Source organism: Puma concolor, chromosome D4 (assembly GCF_028749965.1).
Source record: "Puma concolor isolate L17-30 chromosome D4, mPumCon1.1.hap2, whole genome shotgun sequence".
NCBI lineage: Eukaryota > Metazoa > Chordata > Mammalia > Carnivora > Felidae > Puma > Puma concolor.
Genome location: NC_141679.1, coordinates 91292768 through 91310584, shown reverse-complemented (window position 1 = coordinate 91310584; position 17817 = coordinate 91292768). Strand labels below are relative to the sequence as shown.

Below are 17817 nucleotides of genomic sequence, written 5' to 3'. Positions count from 1 at the left end.
CTCTTCTTGAGCTATAGCCTTGAAACCGTAGGTTTTCTAGCACACATTAGATACATAGCTATTTAAAGTGAAATTAAAAACACTCATCTGTGACACGGCCAACATCATCTCCCACCATCTCAGTGGTGAGAGTCAGCTAGTCCCGTTGGGACTCCACCAGCTGGGGAAGCTGAGGTGGTGCAGAGCAGAGCTGGGGCTTCTCAGAGCTGCGTGCTCTCGTCCGCGGCACACGTCCTCTGCCCCTGAAAGGCAAAAGCCCCTCCCTGGTTGTCCCCGATGGAGGCTCTTTAACGGTGCCGGCCCAGCTCCTATCTGCTACCTAGTTCACTTCTGTGCCTCTTGTTCTGGAACCGTGGAAGCTGGCTTTCCTTGGAATTAAATGGCCAGACTATCCCAGGATAGTAAATATTCTGGCTGGTAAATATTCTGCCCCGCTCTGGAGGAACACAGGGAGCAGTGATGACCATGTCAGCCGGCAGACCTTGGCATTGGGCACCTACTGTGTGCCCAGCGCTGAGACAAAGGTGCGGCGATAACGGATGTAGGGGACTGCAGGAGCATAGGACAGGATTGATCTAGTGGGTGTGATCAGGAGGGTGTGTTTCCATTGAGACCTGAGGACGTGGGGAACAGTGTTCCAAGAGGAGGGAACAGCATCTGCTAAGGCTCGGGGCAAATGAACATGGTGAAGGAGGTAAACTGAGAGAAGGCTGGTCCGGGGAGCACGGAGGGACTGAGGTGAGAGGACCCTGGCTGGGCCTGTCTGCTCTGAGTCTGGGATGTGGTCCCTCCACGTGCCTCTGTGATACCTGCAAGACCCTTCCCTCATTCCTCTGCTCATGGGGATCGAAGCAGATCCAGCTGTAGCAGGGTCTGGGTTCCAAGTTGCAGGCCTGTTTGGTGGGTGCAGTGGAGAGATCGGGCCCCATAGCCGGTATCGGTAGCGACCAGGGCGCTGGGCGCTTGGTGCCCATGCAGGTGTTAACTACCTGGGTGTCTTACCCTGTGCCCACAGAACATGCTGGAGCAACTCCTGATCCACCAGCCCAAGGACCCCATCCTGTTCATGATCAGTCACTTGCAACAAGACAACAATAATGGTGAGCACTTGACCAGCCTCCTCTCCCATTACCTCCCCTCCCCCACTCCCGCTCCTGCCCAACCGCTATGAACCACTCTGCCCTCCCTGTGTCTGAAGGGAGGGGTTTTGGCAACTTGGGATGGTGGCTCATTGAAAAATGACTTAATTCCTTTTGGGGGCACGGCTAAAAAGTTCTCTTGCCAAGTTTCTAAAACAAAAACCTCCGAAAGGCCCATGGAATCAATTATTAATGCTTTCGTGTGCCCCATCTGATCTCGCCTGTTGGCTTTAAACTCTGTGATCGCTCCACACGTCAGGTGTAAATCTGGTTTCCGGTCCACCTAGACATGCAGCACTCGGGTTTTCCTGATAGTCTCATCGCTGGTGCCAGTTAGTGCGTGCCAGAGTTCCCCAACTCTTGGCCCAGGTGCAGGTCGGCTACACCCAAAGCCAGGGCCCAGAACCAGAGAGAAGAGAGAGGCACTCCATTCCACAGTCGATTTGCCAAGTGGAGGATCATTCCCATCCTGTGTGAGCTGTCAGGGAGAACTAGTGTCTGCGAGCTTTGATGTTTCTTTTCACTGGAGCACTGGCCGCTTTGAAGGAGATACCAGCTCGCCAGTGAAATTAGTGCTTGGCGCAGCTGAGAAGGGCAGAGCCCTGAGATGCCCTGTGGTGGGGCTCACAGGCCTAAGATGAGAAAGGATGCATCAAGACACAACGACAGAAGAAGGTGAGAGAGAGGACACTCCAGGCCTACAGGTGCACCACGCACGCCTGGCCTTTCCAGCGTGCCCCCCGCCCGCCGATCCTGACGCGGTTCCAGGCTTGGCTGCAGAGCATCGGAGCGAGGGGCTGCTTGGGTCCCAGTGCCATTTCGCCAACCTAAGCAGAGTGGCTCACGGAGAGCACAGCGGTGTCCCTGTGTGATTCTCTGGGTAGGCAGAATTGAGAGTTGACGTTGGCTGTGAGCCCACATGCCCCAGGTGCAGACGGAGCCGTGGGCACCCGTGGGCCGGGAGCACCACCCTCTTGAGCTGCCCGCCCGGCCACCCGTGTATTCCTGGTGGGGCTCGCTCTGCCCCACAGAGACCCTTCTAAGAGGCCTCTGTTCTCCGGTTGGCTGTTTTTCACATGGCACCGGGGTGCGGGTGGCGGTTGGGCCACCTTCCTTCCCGGGGGTCCGGCCGCAGACCGAAGCTCACCAGCCGGGCCTCCCGCGCCGGAGACGGATGTGTCTGCCTTCCCACCTCCTCCCCCGACCCCGAGTCTGGACGGGGGCTCGGTGTTGTCTGCGGGCCGTGGGGAGCAGCCTGCCCGCCGTGTTCGGCTCTCTTGTATCAGCACCAACACATTGCAGAGCAAAGCAAAGTTAAAGCAGAAGCGAAAGTGAAGAGAAAGCAAAGCAGCAGTTAAAAGCAAGGTCAAGGCCTTGACCCTCGCACCGCGCCCCCCCCCCCCCCCCCCCCCCCCGCCCATGACAGGGCGTGGGAGTTCCCACTCATGACCCTTCGCCAGATCCCTCTGAGTTAAAAACTGTGCCTGGTAATAACACAACCATCTCAACTCTCAGGAGCCGGGCCGCGGCACCGCTCTGTCCTGCTGGTTTGAAAGATTCACTTTGGGCCACGTGTGCCGTGTCCCGTGTCCTCACACTGCCAGCCTGAAGCCGGAAATTCAAGAGCCGAAATTCAAGGCAGATTCCCATTACATTTAATCCTGCCCCTCTGTGCGCACGTGTAATCTTCAGCGTCGAACTGTCACTTCCCCACCATCTTTCTGCTTTAGACTCGGTGTGGCCGACGCCGTTGGTGGCTGGCCTTACAGCCTCCTCCGCCTGCCACGGAGCCTCCATTCCTTCTCCATGCTGCACCTGCCCTGTTCGCTCCCAGGCGGGGGCGAAGGACCCAGACCTGCATCGTCTGGCTCTAGCAGGGGGCCGGCCTCCTGCCCTCCTCCATAGCTAGAGCCAAGGTGTTGGCCCGATGCTCTCTCCGGGAGTAGAGGCATCGGATCCCAGTCACCACTGTTTTGGGGGGTGGATTTGTCCCCACAGGCCTCCGCCGCCTCTGCCAGGCCCGGGGCTGGCAGCTCTAAGGGATGTTGGAATCTCTTTGCCCTTTTTGCTCAAGGCCCAACCGCTTAGGTGAAGACCAGAGAGGGACATCTGCAGGTTTCCTCCCCGTGCCCAGGCGTCCGCCCACAAGTGAGGCAGGACATAGGGGAAGGAGGGGAGGCTGGGCAGAAGGGCATGCTTTTGTGAGTGTTGTCTCGTGTGTTCTGGAAGAGGACAATGGACAAGGGGAGGCCCTCTGAAGTCCAGTGAGCGGTTCTGCCTCCCTGGGCTAGTGAGGGAGGCTGTCTTGAATCCTTCCAGCCACGCAGCGGCCCGTGTTTCCTGGAAGCTGGGCACTCAGCGCTTCTGCTTCCTGGGCACGGGGTGGGGCGGGCAGGGGCTCATGTGGCCGGTGGCTAGTGTAGACCGAAAGAAGGCTCCGGACTCACCCCGGTGAGCACGCACATGGGGGAATGAGGGGAGCCCCCGGCACGTGGCTGGCATCCCCTTCGCCTCGAGAAAAGCAGATTTAGTACAAAGTGAGCATTTACAGTAGCCCTGGGCAATATTAAAGCAGGTGATGGTGTATATAATGGTATCTTGCGTTTTTTATCAAACGTTTGTCCAAGAAAGCTGTGTATTAGAGCTCCAATACCTAAGGGTTTTCTTGTGAATTTTAAATCATGCTCCTAGTTAAACCTCAAAAGGATCTGTGGATGGAAAGGTTTTTTGATTTCCTTTGAAGTGGTTTGAAGAAGTTGATTACTCTTGGCAGTCAAGCAGCCTTTTATGACACTGTTTATAAATAATTACTCATGAGCAGAGCTGGGGTTCCAAGGTGTTAGATTTTAAGAAACTGAAATTAATCACGTAAATGTGTGCGAGAAATTAGATGGGGAGAAAGGCCGTGGATGTTCCCCTTTTAAAGCATTTTCAGAGATGTGTGCAATTTGGGTGCCACTTACGGGAGCCTGGAAGGGGAGGGCATCCCCAGCAGCCTCCGAGCCCCGTAACTTTGTCAAGATGAATGCGTGACTTGGGAGTCAGCTCATTCCCCAGAACGCTCTTGTTGAGGTGAGGCTCCTTCTCCCGGGGCTCCACAGGCCCCGAGTCCCATTGGGTCTGGCCTGAGTTTGAGGAGCTTGAGCAGAGGCCTGTGGCTAGCATCGAGAGAGGGGGCTGGGCGGAGGTCACAGGAGCCTGACCGGGCCCTCTGGTGCTCCCTTACTGTGGCTTTGGCCGGCAGAACACTGGAAGCTGTGTCCGCCGTACTGGGGAGGGCCGGAGGCGTCCCAGCTGAGCCTGCCTCGGAGACGAAAGTGTGTGCAGGGCTTTGCTGAACTAGAGCATGGCAGCATTGGGCCAGTAGGCCGGGGCCTTCCTGCCCCCACATCTCTGATTCCCATCACCACAGGAGGAACGATGTGGGGTTCCTGAGAAGCAAGTTCGCACATCACTGGGGCCAACGGACCAGGTTTGTAAACGTTTCCAGACGTAGAAAATGACAGTGCTCTAAAGCCACTGGGGACACACACCCGTCAAAGCAGCAGCAGCAAGCCAGGACGTGGGTACAGCCTGTCGTGTTGTCGAGGAGAGAGCAGAGGATGGCCGCTCCCTCTGGCTCCCGTCTCACGCAGCCACTCGTGCCCCGCTTGCTGTGTTCGGCAGCCCCGGTCCCAGTGCCGAGCGAGGACGAGATGCTCCACGAGTGAATTGGCGAGCGGATCAGCTTCAACCGTCCTTCCGTGCTTTTGGCAAATGAGAAGGTGCCGTGAATTTGGACAGAGTTCTGTACTTACACCCAGGCGGCCATGTGCCTATCATGAGCTCATGGGCCAAATGGATCCTAGTTCCTTCTCTGTGTCCGCTGCCACACTAAAAGGGTACGCGTGTCCGTTGTCCTCAGCATGGACGAGGTGCCCTCCTGGGGCCCTGGCAGCAGTGGTCTCTGCGTGTAGACATCAGAGGCTCAGATGCGTTGGGAGACATGCCTGTTCATTGTCCCCTTGGCTCAGGGGTCAGGCCAGCAGCAGTGAGGGGATAGGCCTGCCTTCCCAACCTCTGCTCTGTGCTCCTGGCCCCCCATGTTTAGCGGCCGGGGGTGGCTTAGTCAAGGTGGCACTTGGAGGAATCAGCATGGATTCATCTGTCCAGACACCACGTCCTGAAGCCTCTTTTGACCCAAGAACACATGCCTTCCAGCGCTTTTCCTGAGATGCTGGTCTGGTCTTTTCCAGTGGGCCAGCACCTAGTCGGTCGTCCCGACCCCCGACCCCCGACCCCCGTCTTGAGGAATTCTGTGGGGCCCACAACCTCCCAGAGCCCGAAGCCTCAGACCCCGCAGCAAGCCATTTGCATGGAAATGCCCACATTGGAAAACAAAGGCTCTCCTATCTGGGGTTTTATAAATCTGGCCGATCCACCCCAGGCTTCCCCCCCCACCCCCCCACCCCCGTTATTTCCCTCTGTAAAATGATGGGGAATACAATTTGCTAAATAAAAAGGCATAAATATATATAAAACAAAGCTTGGAAGGTCGATTTACATAAAATACAGCTTTATTTGAGAGCGTGTCCCCAAGACAAAGTCCCTGTTTAAAATGCTTTATGGTGTTCGAAATCCCAATTGTTCTTGATATTTATTAGTTTAGCAAACAAGTTACCGTGTCCATGTCCCCTCGGAGACAGAAAAATAAACCATCTCAGTGATCACTTACCTCTCTAAACATACAGAGTATGTTCTATGGCGAGACCATCCCTGAGCCACTGGGTTACAAACGACCGTGTCACTCGCAGAAAATGAAATCTGGGGAGGAAGGAAATGAATACCCCCGCAGTACCGCGGGCACGGAGCTTGCTTTATCATTTCGAGCGGTGACATTCAAATCTTTCTATTCCACAGTGCCGAAGATTGTAATATTAGGTCCACCCGCCTCGGGGAAAACAACTATAGTAAGTGCATCATATTAAGTGTTGTAACGCTGTAATATCTCATCTCCCTGCAGAGCGGGAGCCGGGCCGCCCCTCCGCGGGTTCTCAGCACAACGGAGCGTTTCTTCATCCTTCCCTTCTGCTTCTTTAACTTATTTTCTTATTAGGAGAGGCGGCAAGCAGGCCTCGTAGAAAGCCTAGAAAGCACAGAACACAAAAGTATAACTCTGCAACCATCCAGGGGTGAGCATTATTTCAACAGTTGGGCTCTACGTTCCAGGGCTTTCTCGGGCCGCGGGGGCACCATCTTTGTACACACTTGGTTACATCCTTAGGATAAATTTCCAGAAGCAGACCAGCGTCTAGAGACTTTTGACACAGAATCTTTAGATTCACTCTCAAAGTGTTGTTGTTGTTTTCATGTTTATTTTTGAGAGAGAGAGACAGAGCACGAGCGGGGGAGGGGCAGAGAGAGGGAGACACAGAATCTGAAGCAGGCTCCAGGCTCCGAGCTGTCAGCACAGAGCCCGACACGGGGTCTCGAACCCACGAACAGTGAGATCATGAGCTGAGCCGAATTCGGGCGATTCACCAACCTGGCCACTCAGGCGCCCCTCACTCTTAAAGTTTTAACTATGAGACTGTTTAATCAGAAAAGCATAGAAACTGCACCATAGATACTCAGCTCCCAGATTTTCCAGAATTGATCATCTTGCTGTGTTTGCTTTGATGATTCCCTTTCCACTTTAGATATGGCTTTAAAGATACAGCAGATGCCTCATCGTACCCACTTCTTTATCTTAAGTTGGAGGCTTAAGTCCTGAAGCTGGTGTGCTTCGTCCTGCCTACAGTTTTAACCTTAAACTCCTTTTTTGGAGTGTCAAAACTTTGTAACGTCTTAATCATCTGAGACAGAACTCTGCTTTTTACTGACTTTTTATTTTAGAGCGAGCGAGCATGAGCAGGGGAGAGGGGCAGACAGAGAGAGAGAGAAAATCTTCAGCAGACTTTATGCTCAGTGCAGAGTGGAGGTGGAGTTTGTTGCGGCACTCCATCCGCGACCCTGGGATCATGGCCTGAGCTGAAATCAAGAGCCAGACGCTTAACTGACCAAGCCTCCCGGGTGCCCCTGGAACTCTGTCTTTTAAAAGCCTGGCTAGCGGACTTCAGTCAACTCTTCCTTGATGACCGTGCCACTACTGTGAGCACTCGTCCCGGGCCTGGGTGACATGGCGGGCTGTGTCCCCTGACGAGCTGGCACTTGGCTGTGTTCAGGAAAGGGATTAAGACGGCCGATCCTTGCCGGAGCTGGCCTGCATCTGCTGTGCTCAGGAATCGTCTGTATCCTAGCGCTCTGTCTGTCTCTCTGTCTACCCCTCTGCCCATCCATCCCTCCCTCTGTCCTTCTGCTTGTCTGTCTGTAGTTTTCCTTCCTGAGGATCAGGCTGCCAGCCTTCACTCCTTTCTACGGTCCCCCCAACCTAACACGCTGTTTTCCTGCTAGAAACCCAGGGCCCCCAGGCCTGGCAGCCACAAGCGTTAGCAGGGTGCTTTGGAAGGTGGCGGGTGCCAGACTCCCCTCTGGACCTGCCTGATCAGAATCTCCTGGGAAAAAAGGCCCAGGAAGCCGGTTGAAACCACTTCTGAGGTGGTAGCCTCTGCCCTGAGACAGACAGGCTCCCGAGCCACGTTAAGGCGGAGTCGGTTCACTCAGGGTGAGGGGTCTCCTTTGGCAAAAGGCCTTTGTCTTTGAGACGTTGGCACTCTGGGCACCTCCCCCCCAGCCCTCCCCCCCACCCCACGCTTAACCCCAGTTCCAGCTCTTCCCTGATCTCTGGCGAATTTGCTGGGTAGAATTCGTGAAGCGTGGTGAGCACAGACAACTTCTTTCATCCAGTCCCACCTTGGCTGAGGCCATCGGCTCTGCCCCCTGGTGAGGTCAGGGCCCACCGCGCCTCACTGCTGTTTCAGCTTTTGGTGAATGCGCTACCCCACGTCTGACCACTATGTGGGGACACGCAGAATCTAATTTTACAGTAAGATGATATACAGTATAATCCAGACAGAGCCCTGCAGGGCTATCATCACTGACATCTCCCAGCAGGAGGAACAGAGAGAATTAAGGTTGATACTTGCCCCGGGGGACTTCAGGGCCTTCTGAATCATCCCGATGCTGAAATGGCCATCAGTATAATCTTGCCATTAAGAGCATTTCATTACATTATTATTCCCTAAAATGTATTCCGCCCTGTAGAGTATACGTAGTCATCAATGAACTAAACATTCATTTGGTCAGATCATTTCCTGATTTAACAAAAAATGAACGGGTATGTTTGTGCCCCATGTTTAGGTCCTGTCCCTGCATTTCCTGTTGGAACCTTTTTGTGGCCCTGAGGAGCTGGGAAGGCGCGTCAAGGCAGCTACAAGCAGGGCCCCTCCGTGGGCTTTCTAGCTCCGTGTTATCACTGGCTGCTGGAAAAAGAGAGAACACTCGGGCGGCCTCCTCAGGCTGGGGAGGGGGGGGTGCTCTGTGGGCTTGTCCCCCTGGGTGGCCTCCTTCCAGCCAGAAAGCAGTTATGCTTCCCTGTGGCCAGTCTTTTCTAGTAGAATACGGAAATGCCTGGGCATTTTAACGGAGTCCTCTTAATTACAGCGTTCACTGAAATTTTCTTTGGCTCTTTCTTCAGGCAATGTGGCTGTGCAAACATCTCAACAGCAATCTTCTCACCGTGGAGAACCTGATAGGAAGAGAATTTTCCTCTCTGGCTGCGGGTGCCAGGAGGCATTACCAGAACGTGACGGTAGGGCTGGTCCCAGGGCGGCAGGAAGGGGAGACGGGGTGACAGGGCTCCCACGGCCCCCCTTGCCCCCCACCCCCACCCCCAGCACGTCTCCATTTCCTCGTGGACCAAGCAAGGAGAGTGCTGGGGGTAAACTGAAACACAGGCAGCGTGGGCTGGAAGGAAGGAGAGAACTCTCAAGCAGGGTGCGTGTCCTGGCGGCTGTGGGGACGAGGGGTTTGTGGCAGAAAGGGGTTGCTGACGGCGCGAGGTGACCATTCTGTGCTGATGGAGCGGCCCTGGCCCGTGCTTCTTCCCAGGGTCACCCCATCGCGTGGGTGCTGAGAGGCAGGGGTCCGTCCACAGAGGATGGAGCCACGCCGGCCCGGCCAGGGGGTTTCGGGGCCGTCGTCCAGCCGTCCCCGCGGTGGACGGACCTGGCGCGCTGCACCTCGGGGGCCTCGGGGGCGCAGGGGCCGCCCTCCCCACCCCTCCGTCCGGCTCACACACATCTGCGGCTAGCCCCCCAGGGCGCCGAGTGTCCTGATCCTAAAAATCTCACCAACCCCATGTCTGAAACTTGGGTTTCCCCAGGGGAAATATAGAGCTTGCTCATGCTGTTTTTCTTTACTCCGAATTAGAAACTTGGAAATATTTCTTCATAAGCCCCTCTGGGATGTGAGCAGATCTCCTAGTCCATTCGGGCCACCGTGACAAAATACCACAGACTGGGTGGCCTGGAAGTACAGAGATTATTTCTCCCAGTTCTGGAGGCTGGAAGTCCGAGATCACGGCTCCAGCAGGTTCAGTGTCTGGTGAGGGCGTCTTCTCACTGTGTCCTCAAAGTGCAGGGGCAAGGGAGCCCTCTGCGGTCTCTTCCGTGAGGGCAGGAATCCCATTCTACGACCTGATCACCTCCCAAAGTTTCCCCCGCCCCGATTCTGTCACTTTGAGGGTTAGGGTTTCAGTATATGAATTTGGGGGACACGTGTGTTGAGAGCAGAGCGGCAGGGATATGCCCTCTGGGGCATTCTTTCTGGAGACTCTGAGAATGGAAAGAATCCCTGTGTTTGTTGAGTGCTTCCCAGGCCTCCCTCCTCCCCCCCTCCCCTCCCCTCCTCCCCCCACCCCCACCACACCGGCACCAGTGAAGCAGTGACCCAGGGCAAAGGTGGGTTCAGGCCTACCCCAGAGCCCTGCCCCAGAGCAGTTGGGGTGAGAAGCCGGGGAACAGTCCAGCGGGCTGCAACCTGTCCTCGTCCCCTGCCTGGGGCAGAAAAGGAGAGGCCGTGTGGGGGACACATCCTGGGCCCTGATGGAGGTACCACCTCCCTTCTTGGCCCCGCAGCCAGAATTGGGCACCACCCCTGGCCACTGTCCGCCTCTTTGAGGCCACTTCACCTTGTATTTTCATCCTGAGCTTTCTCTTCTGTCATTTTGGCCCCCCCCTGTTCCCTGGCTCAACCACCCACAGAAGCAGCACCACGGCCCAGTGCTCAGGAAAAGGGGTCCGCAGGGCCCAGCCAGCTCTGGGGAGGGGTGTGCAGAGCGGGGTCGGCAAGGCCATGGGGGCACGTGACCGGGAGGGCCCCGGCAGGGCGGGGGGCAGTTGTCAGGCACGAGGGATGGGACTCGGGCAGACTCCCAACCCCAAGTTTGCCGGTTACCCCGACTTGATGGAAGGAGGATCTCCTTCGGCAAGGTCAGCCGCCACCACTGCGAGCTGACTCTGAATATGTTTAATCCGGAGCACTTCCTGCCCGCCATTGCCTGGCGGGGGCTCTCAGAGGCCTGCTCCCCGGCCCTGCAGGTTTGCAGGAATCAGTGTGTGCTTATGGGTGGGGGGACGCCAGCATTTGGGGTGGGGATGTGGTTTTGTCATTTTCAGACAGCCTCTCGGGGAAGGGGAGGCAGGCTTATTTCCAGGATAAAGATGCTTTTATCAGGTTTATAAAATTCAGCAGAGGGGAGGATTTTAAGGAAATTCCTCCTGGGTTTCATTATGCTAATTATCAGCATATTTCAGACCACATCGGAGTGCTTTCAAGGGTGTCTTATCGGGGTTCCTTGGCTTGGAAGCGGGGGGGTGGGGGGAAGATGAAAGGCAAGGCTGTCAGGATTGATGAAGGAGTGAGAGGTTCTGAAGAGCCAGGATGGTGCGCGTAGGGCGGCTACGCGTGGCCTGGCTTGGCCGCAGGTGGCCGTCGCCAGGCGTGGCCTCTGGTTGAGGGTCGTCTTTAAATCGCCCTCAGACTGGGAACCCTTTACAGCCTTTTGGAAGTAGCGCGGTGCCACGGGAGACCCAAAGATGAACTCCTTCTCCAGGCCCCTGGGAACTTTGGGGGACGTGGGGGAGATCCAGGCTAAGGGACCTGGAAGCTTCGTGCATTCGGGGGTTTGGCTGACTAATCCCCTTACCCTGAAGTGTTCTCTGAGCAGGGACTGAGTACCAGGCACTGACTCGTGGCTGAAGAGCATGCAGGCTGCAGGATTTAGGGGGTCCATGGAGCCGTGGCCACGGTCGCGCTAGGAAAAGCCTTCTTAAGGGGCAAAGTGCCACAAAACCCGCACAGGCGGCCACACCCCTGAGGGTATCCAAGGTGACCAGGGATTGGAACCAGCGCTTTTGTTTGGAACCGCTTATTATAAACTATCGCAACGATAGAGGCTGTGAGGCAGCAGAACCCTCACGGGCCCATCGCCGGCTTAAACCAGTATCTGCTCACGGCATCTCTTTCCGCGTGCTCCCCAGCATCGCCCTGCTCCCCGGTTATTGGAGAGAAAAACCCATACAGCATTTCATTTCATCCGTAGTTGTTCTGGTCTCTGTCTGCTGAGAGATGGACCAGGCAATGACCAGACCGTATATAAAAATAGGGCTCTGACCCAAGCCTGCAGCAGCCGGCCCAGGAAACCCGCCCGTTGTCTCAGTAACCAGCTCAGGAGGCCAGCAGGTCCCAGGGCAGACTGGGGGGGAATCAGACGGCTGCCTCTAGTGTGATCCAGGAAGCCCAGCGAGAACCCCATGGCGGTCAGCCCCGCGTGGCCCAGGCTTGATTAATAACGGACAGCTTCCCTCATTTTTGTCCCTCCTTCCAACGTGTGGCCAACCTGAGAAAGCCAAGCACACGGGGCGCCCCGCTTCGAGGTGGCCGTCCCCCCGCTGCCCGGGCCGCAGTGCTGCCAGAGCACACCCGGGAGGCCTTCCCGCTCCGCTGCCGGCCTCTGAGCCTCTGCCAAACCCGAGTGATGTGGTGAGTCCCCGCCAGAGCGAGCCCGGAGCTCGTAGCCTTGCTTGTTTCCATTTGGGTGGCCTTCGCTTATTTCCACTGTCCGGAAGGAAGTAAGACGCACACAGTCACACTTCGAAAACTCATCAGTCTTTCTCCGGGATCTGGCCAGGGCTAAACTCTGCCCGAGGAGGCAGCTTTCTCACAGTCTTCCGGCCCCAGGGCACTCTGGGTATAAACCCCACCCTGGGCAGGTGTTTCTTGTCTCCTCTCCGCCTTGACCGGGGCCATCTTTGCTCTCAGTTTACCCTGTCTTGTCAGATCTTTTCCCCTCTCTGCCTGCTCTGGCCTGTTCTCTAGGCCCACCCTGATTCCAAACCCCAGGTGAGGGGGCCCTGGGCGTGGGGTGGGGAGCAAGGGGGAGGCCGGCAGGAGCCCAGGGCACGAGAGCGAAGGAGGCTCCTGCTGTCAGGGGCGGACCCTGCACTTGCATGAGCCTGAGAGTCGGTGCCTCCGTCGGTTCTGGCCCAGTGCAGGCCCTGCTGGGGTTTGGGAGATTACGGGGAACAGAACCAAGTCCCGCCTCTAACCACACAGGAGGTGACAGGAAGGTGAAGAGTCCCCACACTGGAAGGATATTTCTGTGCAGCGGGAGCTGAGTGTGATTGTTCTGGAATGGTTTCATTTCTACTGGGGCGGGAGTGGGGGGTGGGGGGGGGAAGAACTTTATCACTGAAATCCCTGCAGGAAGAATGCACAGTTGTAAACCTCCCTGAGCGGCTGCCTGGTCCGGAAGTTCTCGATCTTTGAAGCACATTAGGCTCACGTGGGCCCTGCCGGACTTGTTTAGTGTGAAGCCCCGGGGTTGGGGCCAGGCATCAGGATTTTTCAAATGCTCCCCAGGGAATTCTCACATGGTCCCTGGGGGACCCACCCCAAGCGCCACTCCCCTTCCTCATCACGATCATTATCGCAGATCAAGTTTTCTTCGGCCTGCGGCTATTGTATCAGAGCACAACAGCCTGTGTTTGTTGAATGAATAAGTGACCTAGACTCTGAAGGCCGGTGGGTCAGACGGGCAGGATCCAGAGTGGGTTCTTTCTAACTTCAGTGTTATTTACTAACTCCAGTTCTGTTTACAAATGTAAAAATCTGGTGTAACCCGATGTACCCAAGTGCCCAGCTGCCAGAGTCACCATTTTCTTTAGTATCCAAATGAAAGAACCCATGCCTCTGCACACAGGATTGCAGTGCTCGGAGGACTGCTGAGGGTCCTGGGCGGGGCTGGCCTCCGTCAGCTCCGGCCATCCCCTCTGTGACCTTACTGCTCTGTGTCCTGGGGGCCGCACAGCGCAGGGGCCCTCCCGCTGTCTCGTGTCCCCAGTTAGTCACTCAAGGTGACGGTGAAGTTCATTGGCCTTTCCCACCACAGGGTCTCTTCTGGGCCACCTCCCTCTGTGACCCTGTGTGTCACAGCTCCAAGAGTACCTGCCATCCAGACCTGCGCCGACAGCCCCGAAAAGCAGCAGGAACTCTAAAATGAGAGTTGTCTTTAAAGACTCTCTGCCCAGGTCTTAACGTGAGCTCAAGTCCAAGTGCAGGCTTCCCTCCCCCCCACCAGCAGCACTGTAGGAGGAAGGGGACCTGGGGGGGGGGGCGACAAGGAGTCTCAACGATTCCCCTCCTGCCTCTGCTCCGGGGCAAATTCATGCTGCAGATTGAGATGTCTCTGACTCTTGAGCAAGCGTCACCCAGGGCGACAACGGGGCAGCAGGGGCCAGAGGATGGGGCCCGGGGATGGGACCACACAGGCTCCTGCAGTCCAGTGAGGAAGCCCAGGTGTGATCAGTGAAGTGAGGGGCCCCAGGGGGCAGAGCCAGCTTCCACTGCACCTGGCCGCCTGTGAACAGCAGCCCAGCGTTGCGTCGTTCAGGGGAGGACGGCTCCTCTGAGGTCAGCACATCGGTGGCTCTGCCCCAGGGCCCTGTGCAGAAGAAGCTGGAAGGAGAAGCGAGGTCCAGCCAGAAGCCAGCGCGGCCTTGATGACAAGAAAGCAGGGAGATGAGGGGCCAGGGGCCTGCATCTGATCTGGGCCTTCTCGGTGACCCTCTGGGCCTTCGCTGGCCTCCGTCGGTTTGTCCCCGAGTCTCCCCACAAAGCCAGGCCTTGCGGGACCGGGGTGGGAGAGCACGGCAGAGCTCTGGGAGGAGGGAGTCTGATTCCTACAAAGACAGTTTGGCAGGGACTCCGAGAAGCGCCCCGTGGAAGCCCCGCTGCTGACGTGACACATCAAAGCTGGCATGGAGACAGCACCAAGGCGGGGAGCGGTGGGGGGCGCCCGGGAGGGGCTGTGCTCAAAGTCAGGGGCCTGTCCCCTGCCGGGCACACCCCTGCGGGTGCTGTACCCCATCTGGACCTGTCTCCTTTCAACCCTGTTCTTTGACTGCCTTGCACCCCCCTCGGCTCCCCCCCTGGGCTCCCCCCCCCCCCCCGCCCCGTTCTGGTACCTCTTTGCTGCCTCCTGAATGGGTGTTGTCAGGGACAGGAGACAAGTCTCAAGGGAAATGGGCCTCAGGATGGAAACTGACTCTGCCTGGGGTCGGGAGGGAACAGGAAAGGGCTGCCCCCCGCCGTTGACCCCCTCCCCTCACCAGCCAGCTGGGGGAAGTTTCCCTGGAGGAGCTAAGAGGATATGGGTGGGGCAGAAAGGTACCCCCTGGCCCCTGCCAGCAGCCTCTCGCAAGCGCAAGCGGGGTAGGGCTCTTGGCTGCTGGAGTTTGCTTATTTAAGACAGTGGCTCTCCAGGTGTGGTCGCTGGACCAGCAGCCTCAGCATCCCTGAGAACTTGTTAGAAATGCAGATTCTCAGCTTCACCCCAGACCCACTGGATCAGAAACCCTGGCGTGGGGCCTGTGACCTGTGCTCTCACAAGCTCTCCAGGGGTGCACCTCCAGGTGGAGGAATGACTGGCTTGAGCAAGAAATTGGCAAGGTGGGGGGAGAGGGCGGACGGAAGGACACAGGTGTCTCGGGGGTGCCGAACCCAGGGACCGGATGCTGGCTCGCTTCCCTCTCGCCTCTCTGGCCTCCTCGTTCTCGATGTGTCATACATACATCCCTTCTCTCTCTCCTGCTCACTCCTGCTCTTAACTTTCGCCGTCCGTTCAGTAGAAACCATAGTGGCCCCAGAACTTTCCAGTGGACACAGACAAGTCCGATGCTTCCCAGAGGAACCCCCTCCCTCACCCTCTCGCCGTCTGCTCTGTCTTCCTCTTCCGATTCCACATCATGGAAAAGCCATTCTGATGAAGCTGAGACCTGGTTTCTCCCTTTGTGCTGGCTTTGTGTCCTGTGCTCCCCTCATACCTGCCAAGTGCCTGCCTTGGCTCCAGCCCCTCAGCTTGGGATCCACTGGAAAGCGAGGGCTCCTGCCTCTGGTGATTACACCCCACGTCCTGGACCTGATGCCTCTTGGTCAGGATTGGGACGTGGACAGCGTCTGAAGCAATCACAGTGGCCAGCGGTGGGATGTACCGATCAACTTGGACCAATTAGGGTCCCCTACTGTATCTGATTGTGGGCTTGACCCCACAGAAACTATACAAGCTGCGGGGCATGAGGGTGGCTCCTCAAGGAATTTTGGGGGTTCTTTGCATTATAGGAGGCAGGGTGTATGGATGAGGGACAAAAAAATAAAAGGAAAAACTACAGAATTGCCACTCATTTCTCTGGATGAGGTGTGTGAAGCCCAAAGAGGTCAAGACTTGCCCAAGGTCACCCAGTTGGCTGGAGCTGCAGCAGCCATTATGTAGCCAAGAGTGGGAAGCTTGACCATGAACAGAGCCAGCCCAGGGCAAGCGGTGGGGAGGCGAGCCCTGATGCTGAGGGTGAGTCTGCGTTCTGCTCCCAGATTCCCCCACCCCCAGCAGCAGGCCTGCGTGTCTGGGATTTATTTTGACTTCCCACATCCTTTGTCAGAGATGTGAGTGTGAGTGGGGAGAGGTCTGGGCCCCTGGTCGTGCGCTACAGTGGGAGGTGACACAGACCAGGCATCAGTGCCCCCCTTGAGTGGAGCTGCTTGTCCAGACCCGTGGTGAGGAAGCAGCATGCAGGGTATATTAAGGGTACTCAGGGGCGATCATGACCGCGGCGCTGAGCCCTCGCTGGGGGCTGGGCGCGTCCCAGGCTCGCCTCGTGTACCACCTCGTTTTATCCTCATGGAAACTCTTTGAGGCACCTTGTCTTTGTCTCACTGACAAATGAGGAAACTGAGGCTCAGAGTATTGAAGACTCGTCCGGTGTCACTCAGCAGGTGGCCAGGGCCCAAATCATGAGTGTCTGAGTCCCCGACCAATCAGTGCCACCCCCCCTCCCCCCCGCCGCCCAAGGGTCTCCCTATGAACATTCTTTACCCACTTGGCCTATCCTCCCCCTGACACCAGATATAACCTTCTGAAATCACTCTGTCTGAGGGCTTCAGAGCCCTCGGCCTCCTCTCCCTCCAGCTCCTATCCCTGCCCTGTGAGCCAGTTACCCGGAATGCTGTGTCCCCAAGGAGGTCCTTCACCGCCGAACTTCTTTTGCCCGAGTGCAGCCTGCTCTTGTCAGGGGACCCATCCAAACAGCTTCAAGGGGAGGCAGGTGAGGGCGCTACCTGGAGAATGTGGAGGAGCTGGGTGCACAGGAGCTGAGCCCCTTTGGGGATCGCTCCCCCGTCCCTGGCTTCTCTCCGCCTGCGCCGGTGCCCCGTTCCCTCCGAATTCCGCTGCGTGGGAGCTGTCCCGAGCCCCTTCGCCGCACGCTCGCTGCCAGGACATAGCGGAAGGGAGGCGTGGACGCATTCTGCCACATGCACAAGCACTTACCAAAGCCCGTTTCTAAGCCTGTTCCAGAGGCGCCGCCGTGTCCCAGCTCCCGGTCTCTCCAGGTGCTCCGACCGCACTCCAGGCGGACACGACAGCATTCCGGAGGCAGGCTCTGGTGTCTCCGGACCCTCACAAATGCTGCCTCTAGAATGAAAGATCCAGGCTTTTCCCCAGTGGATACTTTGGGAAGTTAGGGAAAAGCGTTTGCCCCCTCTTTCTTATGGTCCCACTCCAGGGTCCCCAGCTTGGGGAAGGGAAGGGAAGGTAGATTTCTCGCCACCTGGGCGCCTCCTTGTGCACACCCAAGGGCCCTCATCTATGCCTGGCGGGAGCCCCCCGCCCGCCCCCCTGGGGGCTGGTTCAGCCCTGACATAGCTTAGGATGTGCGGTCTGGGGCTGGCCTGGGAGTCCGCCTTGGCCAAGCATTTGGGGTGTGTATGGAGAAGCACCAGCTTTTAATGATCTTGGGTCAAGGGGACACCTGGGAGGAGGTTTTCCAGGCGTCAGCTCTGGGGCCTTCAAGACTTGGTTGTAAAAACTGGGGTGTTGATTCTGGCCAGAGAAAGTTCAGAAGCGAGACAGAAGGTCAGCCGCCCTTAACTTCCTACCTGCACAGGCTGTGCCCCCTTCCCCCACTTACCTGCCATCGCTGGTGCTTAAGGGGCGGGGCTCTGGCTGCCCTGAGGGGGTTCAAGTTCAGCCTCTGCTTCTCCCTGCTTGTGTAAGCCAGTCCCATTCCTCCAGGAACTTTGAAACTTTCTGGGGAGATGGACATGAGCAGACCCCCAGAAGGTCGAGTGGTTAGAGCAATGACAGAGTTTGCCGTCGGGGATTATGGCGACCCCCAGCCCAGCCTGGGGAGGGTCACGGAGGGCG

General features: G+C 57.1%; 1 protein-coding gene across 4 annotated transcripts in view; it reads left to right on the top strand.

Moving 5' to 3' along the window:
* AK8 (adenylate kinase 8) overlaps nucleotides 1-17817 on the top strand; it is a 129990-nt gene that overhangs the window by 4309 nt on the left and 107864 nt on the right. For 3 of the 4 annotated variants that reach the window (XM_086684383.1, XM_086684382.1, XM_086684381.1), the window contains 3 exons: nucleotides 1016-1100; nucleotides 6039-6088; nucleotides 8755-8868. In XM_086684383.1, the coding sequence (XP_086540509.1) occupies nucleotides 1016-1100; nucleotides 6039-6088; nucleotides 8755-8868 (249 nt within the window). The remainder of the gene's footprint in view (nucleotides 1-1015; nucleotides 1101-6038; nucleotides 6089-8754; nucleotides 8869-17817) is intronic. The other variant, XM_086684384.1, reaches the window with a different exon arrangement.